The sequence below is a fragment of the Poecile atricapillus genome, chromosome 2 (genome assembly GCF_030490865.1).
Source record: "Poecile atricapillus isolate bPoeAtr1 chromosome 2, bPoeAtr1.hap1, whole genome shotgun sequence".
Taxonomy (NCBI): Eukaryota; Metazoa; Chordata; class Aves; order Passeriformes; family Paridae; genus Poecile; species Poecile atricapillus.
In genome coordinates this window covers 114,119,317-114,138,011 of record NC_081250.1, presented here as the reverse complement: position 1 = coordinate 114,138,011, position 18,695 = coordinate 114,119,317, and the positions used below count along the sequence as shown (strand labels likewise).

The following is an 18,695-nucleotide window of genomic DNA, read 5'->3' as shown; positions in this document are numbered from 1 at the left end:
TATTCTGGATTGAGATGTAAAGGATTTTGATCTGCCTCAGAGCTAAAAAGAAAAAAAAAATGCCATAAGTTTTAAACTGAAATAAACTCATAACTATGTTTGGTCAGATCAGAATGAGATTTTATTCTTTTTTCTTTTGTTCTTTGTTGTGTGGTGTTTTGGAGGAAATAAAATAAATGTCTTTTGCTCAGCATGAGATCATAGAGATTTCCTATATTCAATTACTACTTTTTCTCCAATTTTATTAAACTGATTTTGCTAAAAAGTGTATTCTCTTAAGTGCCTCTGCTGTCTATGGCAAGCTATCATTTTGAGTAGAAGCTCTATTTCTATGTTTCTTACTTCCCAGCAATGAGGCAGACATGCATATGTAGACAAGACAGCTACTGGTTTGTCTCACAAGCAATTTACAGGATTAGTTCCTTATCTAGAACTTGGAGATACCTTTGTGAAAAAGATGACTATCATTGTGAGCTTCCAAACTCAGCAATCAAGGTGAAGAAATTCCAACCAAGATAATGGGCCAGAAAAGGGCAGTAGTAAGTTCTGTGTGAGGTTCTGCCTAGGAGGAGATCTACCAGTATGGCCAGAATCAGATGTATGTATTATCATCTTCCTCCTCAGAGAGACCTGCAGTTAGAGATTTGAGATTTGCTGTGATTTCTCTTTGTTGTTATTTTTTGTTTGTTTGGTGGTGTTTTTTTGGGTTTTTTTTAAGCCCCAAGGCCAGAGTCTGACAAAGTTGGGATTGCATTTACAAAGGTAAATGCAAGAGGAGGATGATTGACTGCCATCTGTCAGGTTCACCAACATTGTCAGCCCAATACCTGTTACTGATCCATAAGGCAGGAGTTCAGTTCACTGCTTTTTTTCTCCTGTGTTTTGGACTGGCATTCTTTTTTCATTCTTTTTCACTCAGAACTCCTGACTATCTTTATAGTGGTGTTGATGGAGCTAACAAGTGTAGTGAGCTTAGTCAGCTTGACAATGGATTTGCCATAGGTCATTTTACAACTGATATACCCTTTTAATTTCTCATTTTGCTCCTTGGCTTGCTCCTCATTAATTTTGTGGGGAAAAAAGTGCAACTTTAGGATCATATTCCTAATGTTTGCCTGACTTTTAAATTTGTGAGAACTTTACAACCTTCCTGGAAGTTTATACTGAGTTCAGGAAGAATTTTACCCTGCTATTGTCAAAAAAAATCAATCCCTGATTTAGATGTTTTAGTTGGTCTGAACTGTAGTGACATAGCTTTCCACTTGGTGGCAATAGAGGTGGGATTATGTCATTCTTTCTGGTTTCTGGGCTCAGGATTGCATTTGGTGAGAAATACAGAGGATAGTGGTGAACTTGCAACTCAAGTGGGCAAAAGCTGTCACAGAGCTTGGGTAGATGCTGATCTTCAGAAGGAACTTGAGAGCAGTACTTTCTTTGGTGTTTTCATTTAACATGTAAAGAGCGAGCAATAAGCAAAGTCCTTTTCTCTCAGCACTGAACCTCAGAGGCATAATTAAAATGAAGATGTTTTAATTTACTTACAGTGCTTCAGTCTTCTGACATTGTGTTTGAGCAGTTATTGAAATCTTAATTCTGCAAAAATAAACTCAGTGCCACTTGCCCTATATATTGAATAGAGAATGCAGAATACATTGAAGTGTAATCTGCTTTTACTATATTGTTAGTCTAAATGAACTCTTGCTTTGTGTTTTCAGCTTATCTTGAAACACTTGAAATGTGATCACGACACATTAATCAGTTGTTTAATTTAGGTTACCTGTCATGGAAATAAAATAGTAGAGAATTAATTGCTTCTTCAAAGGAAGAGCTGGGTTGGAGAGAATCCAGTTGGAGACAAAATATAGTCATTTGCAAACACAAGTGCTTCAATTCAATCTAATCACTTCTGTTACTGTCATCAGAACTCTTGGTACTACTGGCAAATGCTTTCCTTGGGAGGAAAGACTAGAATTACTTGCTCATCACTGTGTTTATTTTTAGGGACTCCTTAAAAGTGCCTAAGTTTTTAATTTGAAACAAAAATTAAGAGCAGGGAGTCTTAGTAGACTTTTTTTCCATATAAAATAGATGAAATTAAGAAAATAAAGACCTTATACAGAGGGAAGCTTAGTGTTGTTGAAATATACACATAATAATTTAATAGATTGGAGCATTAAACTAACAGTGTGGAAAAAAAGTAATTCTGTACTGTTTTTAAGGGTTCCCATACTTTGTGACTTTGAACCTCTTCACCAGCATGTACGTGCTCTACATAACCTGGTCAAGGCAGCACAGAGTTTGGATGAAATGTCACAAACCATTACAGACCTGCTGAATGAACAAAAGGTATTTTTTGCTTTTCTTTATCAAGAAAAAGAGAATATTATATTTAAAATAGTGGAATATTTTTATAGTAGTGTTTTTGTTTTTCCTGATATAAAGATGATTAACTGCATTAACTTCCTTTGTAATCATGAACTAGTAAATATTGAGCATATTTAACAGATGTTTGTATTCCACACAAGTTGTAGAAGTAGAATTGCACTGTTTATATTTTTTTTTCTGTCATTTGCAAATCTTCTGTCTGCAGAATTTGTGCATTCTGCCTTCATTGCTTTAGTTTGTTTTCAGTGAATTTGTTACTTCTCTAGATTTCTGCGTTGTTTCTTAGGTCCTTTTGGCACAAACAGTTAAGGAGATTTTAGGGCTTTGGTTCACTGTTGTGTAGTCCTTTTCTTTGAATATAGAAGGAACAGATGGTGAAAAGATTTCTTCCTAGTTTCACTCTGCCTGTCAAAAAGATTCCTTCCCCTAGAAACTGTGCTTCTGCCAATCACTTTTGCTTCTGTGTATTGCAGCCTCTAACTTTCATAATACACCCAATAGGTTCCCTTTAGCTTCTGACTGTGGCCTCTCTCAGGGAAACACTGGGTAAATTTAGCAATGCTTAAGATTTTTTTGTGAAGTTGACTGCTTCAAACTGGGTGTTTCTTTCGCTGTAGAAAATCAGTAGGTTTTTCCAGGGGCTGTGTTACTGTCTGCGGTGTAAGTTGTTGTATGCACTTGGCTGACTGGAAGCACCTTACATAACAGATGAGGCTATGGGCATGTTTAATTTTGAACAGCAGTTTCCTGTTTAAACCAAGTGACATAAAGTTCTCTATCTTTTTATTTCTCTGGTATTTGGACAGGAGATTTATTGGAAATCTTTTATTTGTGAAAATAGGAAATCTGGGCTGCTCTTCATTCTATAATACAGAAAGGTGTGTCACTTAAATAATTTCCCAGCTATTTTCTCTCTTTATGAAGATTGTTTTTCAAACGAATGGCCATTAAGAATAAAGATATTATTCTGAACACTAAACACTGTAACAGCCATTGAACATTGCTGGAAGTGAAATTCTGTGAAATCTTGGTGCTTCTTAGCATGCCATTACAATAGACCTTACTCTAAAACATAGAAGTGCACTCTCAATATGGAGCATCCTGAAATTTATCTTGTAAGAAATCAGGATAGTGACAATTGCTCTGATAAATTAATTTTTTCATTAAGGCTTGCATTGTCAGAAGAATGTGAAATTTAATGTTTTAATTCAAAATATGCATAATAACAGTAGAAAGATAAACAGGAACTATGCCTGAATTTTTGAAGTCTTTGTGGTTTCCCTTTCTTTGTTCAGATATGCTTATCTGAAAAATTTTTATCAGGATCTGGCTGTACAGAAAAAGATGTTTGCCAAATCAGGAAAATACACTCTTTTGTTTTGCTTTTGTTTGACTAATTTGGATTCTTCACTCACACAGAAATGTCAGGTGCTTAGATAGATTTGGATAATTGTCTCTTTCCTTAGAGTAAATTGCATTGCACAGTCAGAGCTGGGCCATTCATGATGTCACCTTGAAAATGCCCATCTCTGTGTGTCATTTAAGTGATTCATTTCAACTGTTTTTGGAATTGAAGCAAACAGATTTGTCAGAGAATTTTTTCTTTTCAAAGGCAGTGTTCTTGCCACAACTTGATGAAAGACACAAGGTCTTTCTCTGTGTTGCTTTTCTCTGCAGATAATATAGAAGTGTTTTTTTTTTTTTAAATTATACTACTTTTGCCTGTGTAGAATTACTGAAGTAATTATTAAAATGCTCCTTTTTGTATCTTCAGTATTGCTGGGAATTCACAGTAAATAATTAGAAGGATGAAGACACATTTAATAATTGTCCTGAAGATGCCTACATCTTCATGCATCCACTTGTTCTGGTGGTGAACTGTCTCAGCTTGGTGCAGAGTTGGCAATAAATGTGCAGGTGTTGAGAGTTGCCTGTATTATTACTCTTGTAGTCTACCAAGGAGACACATTCGACCCCAGAGTTTCCTTTTCCATACTAGTGACAGCAGAAGCCTAATTCTTCAAATTTTACTGGGATAGTTTCCCTGGATTGTTGGTAGTGCAGCAGCTGAATTCTGTCTGGGTCAGGTCGAAGTTCATCCTACTGCATCAGCCACAGCAACTGTCTTCTGATAGTTGCTTTAGACAGGAAGGAAAAGTTGCAGACAAGTGGGCAAAGAGCAAGTTAGAGGAGATCAAATACCTTACTGGGGGTGTTGAGAGTATTTTCAAGTGACTCCATAACTCTTACTGTTTCAGCTTTGAAGTTTATAAAACATTAATGATAATGTTTTACTTTAGTATTACATCACAGTAAAGAACATTTTTGTGGATATTTGTTTAATTTGTTATTATTTTGCAATCTGTTTTCTTTTTTAAGACCTTCTACTTACTCTTTGTTATTTAATAGCCTCACATCAAAGATGTTGCTGTGCCCTCTTATTTCCATAATACAAAGTTTAAGCAGATCAGCAATTGCTTTAAAGATGCCCAGGAAAGGCTAAGGTGCTGTGGGTAAGATAATTAAGGTTTCTTCTCGATGTAATTAACATATGCAGTCCTTTGGTATTAAAAGTTTTTCTAATAAGAGAAGCCGGCTTTTCAAATCAGATCATAAATCTACCATTTCTTCTGGTTGAGTTTGGAATTGAAACACTGCTTGTAATCTTCCTGTGAATTCCACCATTCCCTGACTATTGTTTTTGGTAGTAACATAATTAGAGCAAGGCACATAATCCTGCAATACCTGAGAACTTAGAAATTAATTCTGCTTCTCTGTCTGTAGTTTTTTATTTTTTGCTCTTGATTCCTCTTCCTTTGCCATTACAAATCTTAGTATATGACATGTGCATACATTGCTGCCTGTAGATTGTGAACAGACTAGACGCCAGGCACAGGCTTCTCAGTAAACAAAATTTTCATAAAGTTGCGAGGTTTAAAGTTTGTGAGGTTTAACTCTTCTTTAAAGAGTAATCTGGTGCTCTCATTAGACAGCCAGCTCACAGCAGCCATTGCTGAGGCATGTAGTATGTTACAGCTGCAGGTCATGAGGAAACCAAGTTCATTATTGTTCCACAGTGGCAATTTTTTTTTCTTCTTTATGCTATATCTTTACCTTCTAGAATGATTCTGCAGAAGTAGATACTGTCTAGATACTGTCATTCTTTTGAATGTGGATTTCTGTAGGACTTTCCCATATTCGAAGTCTCTGAAGTGGTTTTTTTTATTGTGTGCTTGATATCTGTAATGCTAGTTTTTGTTCTTGTTAAATCTTTGGTTTATTAATGGTAGATGTTTGTCACTTAAAGCATGCTTTGAACCCAGGCATGTATCAGCATACACAGTACCCTTCAACATCTGTTTTTGTCAGGTTTCTTAGATAAACAGCAAGCTGAAGTGAAATCCAAGGGAAATGCTTAAACCTGGGCTAACAAAATAATTTAAAAAGAAGCATTTCCTTTTCATTTTTTTGTCTCATGTCCTGTTCACTTTTCATAAATACAATATTCTGTATGTAGTGATCACAAGGTTTTTTTACAAAATGTTTAAAAGTCATTGTATGATTTAGATTCATAAATACTCAAAAGCTAAGGGAGCTGAGGTACAACTCTACTAAATAGATAAGTGTTGAAACTGGAAATAGATTCTTATCTTTCTTATCTATTCTTAATAGAATTGATAAACATGCTGTGTCTCCATTAAAAGAACATTTGCTTGTTACACAGGAGGATGGGGTCCCTTTTTGAGTAACAATCATTTGTACAAGATCAAGAAAGCAAAAAGTGGCTATTTATACAGCAGCAGATCAATGTCTGTCACTTCTGGCATTTTTGGAGTTCTATTGCTGAACATTTATTACCAAGCTCTGTTGTCGCCAGTCAAGTAGCTGAATGCAATGGATGGCAGAAGTTTCTTCCATAGTAGCTAACATAGTAAAGAACACCAGACACACATTGTAGGTGTGTTGAGGCAGTGTGGATGCCTTGGGAAAGAGGCATGAGCAGGATCACAGAATTATCAGCTGGAGGCAGTGTTGCCTTTTTGAAGAAGAGCACCACCAGATTTCCAGGACTTTGAGACTGAACATCTTATAGGAATTTTCTACTGGAAATATTCCCATGAGTTTTTCTTCAGGAACTATTTATTTTCAAGATTGTCCTGTTTCTTAGATGAATAAAATCAGACAAGTTCTTAGTGATGAAGGATGGAAGAGCAAGGTAATAGTTGAGCTATGGTGTTACGGAGAATACACCCGGGGTCTTTCAGAGCACTGATATGTTCAGAAAACTTAGCATCTTTTCCAGTTTGTGATCCTGATGATTGTGTGCATACCCCTTAATTATGTGTGTCACAGCTACTTGCCTGCTGTATTTTAACTGTGTGTGTTTCACTGTAATTTTCCTAGGAAAAATTACTTTGCTATCCATTCTATTACAAACTTTTTCAGGAAAGCATCCTTGGTGGATACTGAGGCCATACATTGCTTTTTGGCTTACACTGGGATGTGTCCTGCACTTGCTGAAGCTTAAGGTTTATATTTTTGTCTTAAGAATCTACAGCTATATCATTGGTATTAGGGCTTCCATAGTCCCTTTTGTATATGATAGTTAATAGCATAAGATATTAAAGGAGTTTTTAATAGCAGTATTGACAATAATAGAAAGAAAATATTTTAGTCACAAAACTATTACTATTAGGAAAACTGAAATAAGTAGGCTGTAAGGAACCAAAGCCTATTTGTGACTGGTAAGATACAGTTGGGTATGCCCTACGTAGGACTTTTGGCTAGGTGAACATTTTATATTTGTGTTTACACATGATGCTTTTCTGAAACTTAGAGGAAGATCTCCTTGACTTTGTGCAATTTTTGCTTAAGTTCTAGTAGTACATATTTTAGATTGTTATAAATAATAAAGATGATTTTTTGAAGTACTTGTTTTGCCTGGTGATTTTGAATTAATTTTTAATATTAACAGTTCTGCTTATCACTTTGTGTTTATTTCCTGTTTTATAACTTGTAGGCCTCCAATAGTCAAGCATCGCCACAATCTGCTACCACACCAAGGATGGAAAGTACTACAGGAACCGCAATTGCTACCTCTTCAAAAACTCCTCCATCACTCAGTCTTCAGGGTCCCCTGTGTCCTCCTGTGTGTCCCCCAGCTCCATTAGAAGAATTGTCTCCAGACAGCATTGATGCTCACACATTCGATTTTGAAACTATTGCCCATCCGAACTTGGAGCAAGCTCTTAAGCAAGGATCATTAGACTTGGATTCACTAGCTGAGAGTCCAGAATCTGACTTCATGTCAGCAGTAAATGAATTTGTAATAGAAGAAAATCCAGTGTCTCCTAATGTAATAAGTGACCCACAAAGCCCGGAGATGATGGTGGAGTCTCTTTATTCATCAGTTATCAATGCAATAGACAGTAGACGTATGCAAGATACAAGTTCTTGTGTAAAGGATGTTTCAGTAGAAAATGCTTCTCTCAGTGTTTGCGTGGAGAAGTGTAGGGTTATTGCTCAAGACTCAAAGGTACATTTAAGAGGTATAAAGGAAGATCTCTGCCATTTCAGAACACTTGTACAAAGAGAACAGTGTGACTTTTCTAATTCCTTAAAATGTACTTCCTTAGAAATAGTAAATACAATTGAAAAGGTAAAACTTTCACTTGAAAAAACACTGAATGATAAACATCAAAATGAATTACAGTCTTTGAAAAGTGAGTATGAAACTAAAATTAATAAATTATTGGAGGATGGGGAAGAAAATAAAAAGAAAATCAAAAAGTTAAAAGGTGACCTGTTAGGCCTTGAGGAAGTTCTTCAGAATAAGAATGATGAATTTGCAATAGTAAAGAATGAGAAAGACGCCGTAGTTTGCCTTCAGAATGAAAAAGACCAAAAATTACTTGAATTGGAATGCCAAATGAAGACACAAAATTCTGAAATCAAGGAGCTGAGGCAGTCACGTGAAATAGTACTTGAAGACATGAAAAAGCTTCATGTTGAAAACAACGAGAAACTACAACTCCTGAGGGCAGAACTTGAGAGTTTGGAGCAAAGCCATTTAAAAGAACTGGAAAGCAACCTACAAGCCAGGCATTTACAGGAATTTGAGAAGGTCCTAGCTGAGCACAAGGACTGTTTGGATAAATTAAAAAAAGAGAACCAGCATAGACTTGAACAAATGCAGGAATCTCATGAAGTAGTTATGCAAGAGAAACAACAACAAGTAGAAGAGTTACAGCTCAAGGTTTCAGATCTGTCTGATTTGAGGTGCAAACTAGAAGTTGAGCTTGCCCTGAAAGAGGCAGAAACTGATGAAATGAAGCTTCTTTTGGAAGAAAGCAGAAACCAGCAACAAGAGACCTTAAAGTCTCAGATTGACAAGGAAACTGAAAGCTTAAGAAAGGAGATAGATAAATTAAACAATAAAATACAAATCAGCAGTGATGAATATCAAGTGGGCTTATCAGAACTAAGGACTCTGATGACAATTGAGAAGGATCGGTGTATTTCTGAGCTAGTAAATATACATGAAGCAGAATCAAATTTGCTTAGAACTGAATTAAATAAAGTAACTCTTCTTCATCAAAAAACTGCTGAGGCAGAAAAAAGGCTGTCAGAGCAAATAACAGAACTGCAAAGTAAGTTAGAGTTGGAAATGAGTGCCCTAGAGAAGGAAAAAACAGAAAAATTGTCTCTCTCTGAGCAGCAGGAAAAATATGAAGCTATTATCCATAAGCTAAAGGAAGAGAAAGAACTGTTAGTATCTAACCAAGAACAAGACAGGCAGTTGCTCATTCAGAAGCTTAATTGTGAAAAAGAGGATGCAGTACAAACTGCTTGTAAAGAGTTTGAATTGCAGAGGGAAGCTGCTGAAAAAGGGCTTTTGGAAAAAATACAGCAACTTGAGATGCAAGTGAATCGGAGGTACTGTAAGAATTAAGTTACTGTGTTTTCCTAGTATTTTAATCAGTATGGTATATTCATGACACACTGTGCAGTAACTGAAATTGTTGTCTTTGTAATAGTGTTTATCTGTATTGGTTTCTATATTCACATTTCAGGTTGCTTGCATTTTATAGGTGGTGATGTTCCCAGGTCTGTAGTTAATCTCAAAGATTGTAAAATATGTTGCACAAGATTATTTCAAGACAGCAGTGAAGTTTTTATGTTTCAGTCATGTTGAAGGAGTGTTTCCACAGTAGCAAGTTACTTGAAATTCAGATTTGATGGACTTTCATTATTTTTTGCAGCCCCACCTACGTATTTTAGGGTCTTCAGTTTGAGCTTCATAATGAAACACAGAGGTGCAACATAATCTTAAAGAATATCCTAACATCACCATTTTTCTTCATTAATTTCTGCAGAGATTTCCATTTTAAAAATATATTTTTCCCTTGCCAAGATTGCATAGAATTATTCTTTCTGACTTCTCATATCTTACATATTTAGGAGTGTGTAATGTCTGCCAGCAGCCTAGATTGTATTGTTATAGAATGGAAATAGTTGACTTTTTCAATGTGACTAAGGCTTAGCAACAGTATTTTTTTTTAAATGCTAGCATTTATCATTTATGTTCTTGTAGTGTGAATCAATGCAGCAGTTAGATCTTATTTGTAAAATATCTTAGAGGAATTTTTTTCCCAGGTATTAGACTATACCAAATGTGTGAATGGGAAAAGATCACTAAAATGGACATAATAGACATAAAAGCAAAAATGCTGCAAAAATTGAGTACAAACTTAAGTTAGCTTTTTAAATTTTGAGTATCAATGTACTGTTAAAAAAAAAAAAAAAATGGTAGGAGAAGGGAGGTCATGCAGAGTCCAATAGCATAGTCCAAAGGAAATGGGAATATCTGCTTCATTGGAATTGTCTGCTACCTCAGGGGTTTCACATGCAAGCAAATCCATCATTACGTGATGTTGTGTTAGTGCCTGTGTTTGCTTGTCAGTGCATAAAGAAATGCATCAAGATAATACTGCTTCTTTGAATTAAGATTGGGATAGAATGAAACTTAAGAACAGCCCATGTAAATTGAAGAAAATATTCTTTTAATGAATTACAGTGAAATGAGAAGAAAAATGATAAATTCTGAATTCTTTTCCTTTTCTGTGTATTAATGCATTGTAGAAATTTGAAGAACTTGACTCAAGAGGAAAAAGATGTAGCTGTGTCATCAGACTTTTTAAAAATCCACCTACACTTAAATTTGAACTTGTGTGCACAGCTGTGTGTATTCTTATCCAAACTGGATAAAACAGATAATGTATTTCAAAGAAATATTATATGCTTTAATCTAGAGAAGTTCTGTTAGTTTTTTACAAATTCTGTCAAGTAATTTAATTTTTAGTGTGACATAGAAATATATTTTGCCTCCTAAGGCTTCTTTTTATGCCTTTATTCTGGTATTAGGTTTTTTTTTCTCTAGGAATCAAGATATACTGTGTTTTATCTCCGAAGGGCATGTATGTTAAGTAAATCTGTCCTGATATTTCAAAGTCACTATTTAGTTGTTTGATTTTTGAATTCCCCGAACCCCAAGCTGTTAGTAACTGAAGTTGATCTGTTACCCTCACTCATTCTTTAGCAGTTAACTTGTAATGGTAGAATACAACTTTTATTTGCCATGTGACTGTAGGTTTGTTGTTTTCTGCAAGAGTATTGTTACATTTGCCATTCAGAAGGTAGAGACAGAGAGAGGGATTGTTAAATTTGACCTGAGTATTGCAGTGGTGTCAGGAATTTAATTTTTGAACTTGCATGGAAACGAACAAAAATATTTAGAGGCACCAAAGAAATGTTTGCCACCCATGCATTGCCACAGTATAAAAATTAACATGGTTTGATGTGTCAGAAAATCAAGTAATTTTTATTAGGAAAGATAAAACTGCAAGGCATTTCTAGTTCCATTTACTCTTTCTGCACTATGTAGTAGTGTAAAACAGTAGAGAAAACCACAATATCTTTAATGATTTGTTGTTAAGCATTTTGAAACAGTTTTGTGGTTAGCTAAAATACCTATAATACTGTAAAGAACAAAAAAAATGTAGGATAGGAATCCTAACTGCTTTGAAGATGGAATTACTTGCTTTGGTATCTTCCAGCCACTGGTATTGTCCAGCCACTTCTGTCAGACCACCATAAGTAGTGAAGCTTCTTCACAGACCACGTCCTCTCTCTCTTAGCTAAGCTTCATTTAGAAGTAAATGGAAATTTAATCTATCACAAAAATATTTTCACAGTGGCACAAAAAAAGATTTGCTTGAGTGTTTCATGACTTTCTTTTCTCTGCTTATTTTACTTCTGACTTCTAGAATGTCAGAGGTTGTTTAGCCACTCCAAAAACTTCAGTTAGTTTTTTTTTATTTAAAGTTAATTTAATTTAAAATTTTTAATTTAAATTTTATTTAAAGCTTCTTATGGGCTTTTTGAGTGCTTAGTTGCTGCATAATAATTCGTATATTCAGTATATGCCCATGTGGTAGATCAGTAGCAGTATTGTTAAGTACATCCTTTGTCATCTTAGAGCAGTGCAAGTGTTTGCTTGCAAAGAAACCCCAGTCTGAAGATATGTGCTTTTGGTATCTTGAAAACAATACAGTTGGGCATTTTCACTGTTGTTGTAGTTAAGACCTTTCTGGATTAAATATTTAAACCTACTTCCTGGTACAGTAATGAGGTATGAAAACTGGTAATGTGCTAGCATCCTTTGCAGAACAGAAATATCCTTTACTTGGCTGTCATTTGCAAACAGTAGTCCAGGCAATCCATCTGAGGGGCAGATGATTCCTGCTTTGGTTTAGTTCAGCTAAGAGCTTTGGGTTTAAATATGATTAATTTTAATAGCAATATGGTTTAAATATGATTCTGGTGCAGATGAATAGTGGAAATTGAAAATAATGCAACTTTTTACAGTTGTTGCCCAACAAAGGGGTTTCTCTATTTTTAAGTTCTTCAGGGGGGTTCTCAAGCCAAAACACAGAAGAGTGTAGTTAGCTTTTGCTTCAGTAGTGAAAAATACTTGGCCTATGTAACATTGTTTCAAAAACCATTTTAGGTCATTATCCTTCCTGCCTTTGTGACTAGTGACAGTTTCCTTCCTTTATGATCACTACTGCTGTCCTCCAGATTCTGCAGTCCCGAGTTTTGAATTTCACATCTGGATTCCTCAGCATCAGATTTACTGCTGAATTGTTTTCCTTATGTCAAAGCCTTTCTGAAGGCTTTGTATTTTGATATACTAAGTATCTTTGTGAAGCTGATAGTTGTTTATTCTTTTTACAACTTTCAATACCTTCTGTTACATTAGTAAAATTATAAACAAAAGTCCTCCCCCACAACAAAACTTCAAAGTTACATCCAGCGTACTACACTAAAAACACAGAATGCCCAAGAGTAAGAATCGGTGAGATGCTTATGAAGAAAAAGTAGAATCAAAGTTAGTAATGGCTTATTTGTAATATAGTATTTATAAAATGTTTCAGAAATAATGTCTCAAAATGAACAGCTGACTTTTTTTGGTGTGTGCTTATTTCATATCTTGTGGGGCTTGGTATATGCTGCACATTTAAAGCCTGAACATTTTCTTTTAAGTCCTCCTGCTGAATCATCTGCTGAGTCAAACTTAGTCGCTGAACTTCAGGAGAAGCTTCAGGAAGAAAAAATGAAGTTCTTAGAGCAACTTGAAGAACAAGAGAAAAGAAAGAATGAAGAAATGCAGAACATCAGAACATCTCTCACTGCAGAGCAGCAGGTAAGGATGATTTTTTTTTTAATTATTTTTGCTCCCATGACAATTGTGTTCTTTCGCTGCTTTGAAGTTAGAGTATGGTTTTCTCCTGTGCTCTCTAACACTTCCACATTCTAAACTTGTGTGATTATCTGAAACCAGGATATGATGTGTTAGTGGAATCAAACATTTAAGCATTAAAAAGAACAAAACAAAGAAACAAAAAAAAAGCCCTACTGGAAAAAGAAACAAAAGGCCAAACCAATTACCGAACAACTGGCAGTCCAGATTCAGTTTTTGTGACTTCTTTTGCTCAAGTGCATGGAATTTATATTCGTTCATCTCTTTAACTGCAGAAAGATACCAAGTATTACAAAATTTGTGGACAACACTAAATTAATTATTTGAAATACTAATTGATTTACATTGCTGTTTACCAGCTTTTAAAGTTTATTACCATGGGCTGGTGATGTTTTGAGGTTCAAAGATTAGACATATATTGCATTTTAAGGTTCAAACAAAGTATGTTTCATTTTACATAGTAAACTTGAAACCTCTGTGTACTTCTTATCTTGATAAAAAACTCACATTGCACTGGATTAATATTTTACATCTGTATCCATATATTTTTTCCTTTCAAAACATCTTGAGCCTCTTAGTTTCTGTAGATGAGTCTCGAGTTCTTAAATCTCTGTTAGTAATAGCTATTATCTGCAGCTTTGTTGCATTTAAACACCAAGAAAGGATTTTCTGTTTTAAGCACTTCTTACTGTAGCCATGGCAGGATCAAATAAGGACAAAGAGACAAGGGTGGTGATCAGCCAGCTTGGTGAATGAATGCTATGAATCACTTGGTGCAGGGAACACAAAATTGCAGATGGCTATAAAGAAGAGAGTATTATTGCAATTGGGCTGCAAGCATTAATACTGAAGTTAGTAAATCTAATAGGAAATTTTTCCTATATTGGTAATCATTAGATTTATTTTTCAACCACTGTATTCCTTATGTATTCCTTAGTATTCCATTTTCCTCATTATCTAATAGTATTCCTAATTTTTGCAGCAAAGCATGGAAGGGAAGTTTCTGAGGCGTTGACAGCAAATTCCAGGGAAAGCTGGAACTTTTATAAAAAACAACAAACAACCTGTCTGCCTCCCAAAAAAAAACTCCAACCAAAGCAAACAAATACCCAAAACCCAGAAAAATGGTGTATCAGTCAGTGCTGACAGTTTACTTCACTGGCTCTGATGATTACTGAATATTTTGGGTATTTAGCCTTGCCTTTGTCTTTTTTGGGTTGTTTTCTTTCCTCTGTGAAGTTTCCTTTGAGGTGTCACTTATGCTTGTGGTGAGAGAGTTTTGTTATGCAGACATATAACAAAGGCTGCTGTGCCCTATGTAAGGTGTGTAGCTCACCAAATAGTTTGCATTTTAAGACTGAGAGTTGATAGGCATATCATTGTATATGATTGTATATCAAGACAATCTTCAGATTCACAGAAAAATTAAAATTAATATGAAATATCCTTTTAATAGATGGTTGTTGGTAGGTTTTGTCTGTCTCTTCAGCAGCACTCTTAAGAGTAAAAGGGCACAATGGTCAGTAGAAGGATTGAGGAAGTGGAAAGATTTGTCTGGTACTGAGACCTCTTTTTATGCTCACCTATTCAAGCTATTAACTAGGATTCCTGTGTATCTTTCGCAATAATTAACTGAAGAATTAATGCATGACTTGAAATATATTTTTAATTCAGTTTATAGTGTATTGATAATGGTATTTTTCTTTTTCATTGTATGTAACATATCTGGATGCAGTTCAGCTGTATCTTAATAATTTGAACCCTTCAAGTAACTGTTTTAAATACAGAACATTCAACTATTTTACATTAACTGGAATATAAAGTAGTATATTTAAAGAAAAAACAACTTATTACTTTTTCTAATTATTTCTTTAATATTTTACTACTTGTATGTATCAGGCTTGAGGGAATGAGTGGGTTGAAAATGAAATTAATTACAAAAAAAATTTACAGATGAACATAATGAAATGTACAGGCATTTTGTCTCTTCACCAAAGCAATAAGTAAAAAAGTTTTCATTTCTTGTTTAATTACAATGTAGAAAACGGAAATGCATGTTTTCTTTTGTCCTATTTTGAATTACTTTTTTACAGTACATTCTTTATTTCAGTAATACTTCCTTTCTGTTTTCAGACCAACTTTAACACTGTTCTGGCAAGAGAGAAAATGAAAAAAGAAAACATAATTAATGATCTTAGTGACAAATTAAAAGTGCTTACACAGCAGCAAGAAAAAGATAAGGGTAAGCAGAGTTCTGAAGAAGTATTCATCTTTTCTAATAGGACTATTCCATTCTTTGCAGATTGGTTTTGATTCTTAGTGCTGCTGTAATTCAAAGAAATTCTGTTTATTTGTGTCACAGATTTGATTGAAACACTTTCTGAAGATCGAGCTCGCTTACTTGAAGAGAAGAAGAAGCTTGAAGAAGAAGTGAATAAACTAAGAAGTAGTAATTTTTCTCCATCAACCTACTTAGCAGCAGCGTCAGAAGTTTGTGGAGCCTGTGCAGCTGATGTGCCCACTGACACAGACAGATTAGTTGCTGACTTTGGGGCTGAGGGGAGAATGGACTCCACAATGGAAACCAGTATGATGGCTGTGCAGTAAGTATGGGGCCTTAGACTTTCTTAGACTAGAAATACACAAAGCATGCTCTAATTCTGGAAATGCATGCTCTTGGGTGGTGTGAGGTACAGATGAGCATGTTTAACTCTTCTCCTGCCTTTGCTCTTCCTGAAAATACTCTTTTAAATATACATGTGTATACAATTGTGGTGTCACAATCATTAGGAATGAATGGGTTTGATGACTTTGAAGTATGCAGCTTCAAGGTGAAACTTGACCCCACAATCATGACATAAAAGAACATACCTAAGTATACAAAATGAAAGTCAAACAGAAGGAAAACTGTAATGGTGAATGAGCTGGGAGGCTGCATATTACTGACACACCTTTTGAACGGTCTCTCATGCCACTAGCATTTTAAAGAACCCCAGGCTTTTCCTCCACACCTTTCACAGAAGTAAGAAACCTGACTGAGAACCAACAAGAGGAGCAAGGTTTTTACCAGAGGAACAAAAGCAGAATTGTCAGATGTACTTACATTTGCTTTAGTCAGTGTCCATCTCAACCGATGCTGCCTATCCCAGAATCACATACCCAGAGCACTAAACAGCTTGATGGAAGTGAAGATGAAAACAGTTTGTCCTTGCCATACTAAGCTTGCACTGATAATAAAACAATGAAGTACCCTATCTTTAGAAAAAGAGCTGTTTCTTATAGTAATCATTCTAGTCCTGCACTCTCAAAAGAGATGTACAAAAAAAAATAAGCTGAGTTTGTGAACAAAGAAATTGTGGCTCAGTGTATGATTAGACAGAAACTTTTACAGGTTTCTGTTGACTGCTTCCTATTGCATGAGAGCTAAACAGCCTTTTAAGTGAAATGAAATAATGATTACTGTGGTTTAATTATAATCTGTTTTATTTGCTAAGTATTTTGATTGAATTTATAGCATGTTTCATCCCAAAACTTGTCAATTTTCTCAACCAAATCAGTTTGAACTAGAAAACACATTGTTTCTTCTCTATTAAACTGCTTTTAAAGTACATTATAACTGCTTTAGGAATTACTGTTTATTTTCTTAAGAAATTACTTGGGATGTTAGTATTATTTTATCATGCCCCAGTGCTCAGTTTATCCCACAGATGAATGGCAACAACTAGAGTGTTCACATTAAGTGTCTACCAGAGAGGGCACTTCAGACTACTCTCCAGTAGCCTTTGAGCTGTGGGACATAAGAGAGCTGAATTGCAGTATCAGGGGTTAACTGTCAAAGCATGTGGGGCTGTATCTTTCATCCTGCTGTCTTGAAAACCATGTAAAATACCAAGAAATGCCCCCATGTAGCTTGCTAAATTAATCAGTGCTCAAAATTCACTGTCTTGTTGCAACAAAAAACCTCCTTGGTTTAAAGAAAAGGGACAAAAAAAATCCAAAACACCAGCCAGAAATACCAATGCCAATTCCTAATGTGTCTTTCTATGCTGTTTCCTCTGTGCTAGCAAATATATAACATTCTTCACTGAGTAAAGATGGCAGGTAGGTGTAGAAAAAACAATTTTTGATTATTAAAAAAAGTTAGTTTTTAACCTCTCCATTTTCTTTCTCTTTTAGTGAAAATCTTCATATGTCCGAAGAAAAGCAGAGGATAATGTTGTTAGAAAGAGTGAGTAGATTGTTTGTGAGGTTATGTGTTAACTAAGTACTCAAAAATATGTACATGTGAAACTGTGCTGTGGTCAGTTATATGCTCTGATGCTATATAGTGTCTGCAAGGATTATAAATATTATTTCAGGGAATGTTTTTCCATTGTACTCTTGGATCACTGTAATTCACTAAAGAAATTCAAAATAACTATTAAAACATTACTGTTGGCCTATCTTTGTTACGTTTATGTAGGCTTTAGTATGAGTGGCTCAGGTGTAATACTTCTTCTTAGGAGTGACAGATCATTGATCCAGAGAATTTCTGTAGAAAGAAAAGTTACCAAAAAAAGTATTTTTCTAATTAAGGCATACAAAACAGCTGAACAGGATTTAAGATGGATTTACCAGTTTCTCATGAAAATGGGTAATTTCTCCTCATAGAGAAATTAGCCATTTACCTTGTATTCTTGGTAAAATGTGAGATTAACCCCTGGTGGTTACACTGGAGTATTCCAGATTCTAGTAATTTTTAAGTATCCTGTCATATCTAATTTCATCTCAGTTGTCTTTTTAAAGTTGACTTTTTTTATAAAGAAAAAAGGGTGTTGTTACCTTCCAGCTTTTTAGGATCACATGGGCTAAACTTTGGGACCAAATAAAGAACAGAAATGCTTTCTGTTAAGGGGTTGTGACACTGTATGATGCAACTGCCTAGATGTTTCTGACTATAAGCACATACATGTTTTTTTTTCTGTCATCTGTTTACAAAGGATTTGTCATGGGTAGAAACTATAACCTAGTAATATATTATATTTCTTTTGTTGTTCCATCATTGACATGTTTTTCTAATGGAAAGAAAAAGTATGAGTATGGAGGTAAAATCTTAGCAGCGGGGTTTGGAGCACTAAGATCATTACTAGACTTCAAGGGTTTTTGTGCATGTCTTGTTCAAAAGATGCTTTGATAATTGTTTTAGCGGTATTGTACAAGTAGTTGGGCTCTAGTCATATCAGAACTTCTTAAAAAATTTTTGTATTGTATATATTATCCAGTTAATCAGATTAAGATTTTCTTTCAGACTTTGCAGTTGAAAGAAGAGGAAAATAAGAGATTAAATCAGAGATTGGTAAGTATTTGTTCAATCCATTTTTTAAGACGCATGAAAAAATAAGAAGAGCTTGAAAATGTTAAATTTGTTAAAATCTAACAATTTTTTATATTAATTTTTATATTAATTTAAAAAATATTTTAAGTGCTAAGGCGAGTAGTAAATAGGTAA

General features: G+C 34.8%; 1 protein-coding gene across 2 annotated transcripts in view; it reads left to right on the top strand.

Annotated features, from left to right (window-relative positions):
- RB1CC1 (RB1 inducible coiled-coil 1) overlaps positions 1-18,695 on the top strand; it is a 65,636-nt gene that overhangs the window by 39,235 nt on the left and 7,706 nt on the right. For both annotated transcript variants that reach the window (XM_058831139.1, XM_058831138.1), the window contains exons 14-20: positions 2,220-2,346; positions 7,406-9,321; positions 12,991-13,150; positions 15,341-15,449; positions 15,570-15,810; positions 17,384-17,435; positions 18,495-18,542. In XM_058831139.1, coding sequence (XP_058687122.1) covers positions 2,220-2,346; positions 7,406-9,321; positions 12,991-13,150; positions 15,341-15,449; positions 15,570-15,810; positions 17,384-17,435; positions 18,495-18,542 — 2,653 coding nt within the window. The remainder of the gene's footprint in view (positions 1-2,219; positions 2,347-7,405; positions 9,322-12,990; positions 13,151-15,340; positions 15,450-15,569; positions 15,811-17,383; positions 17,436-18,494; positions 18,543-18,695) is intronic.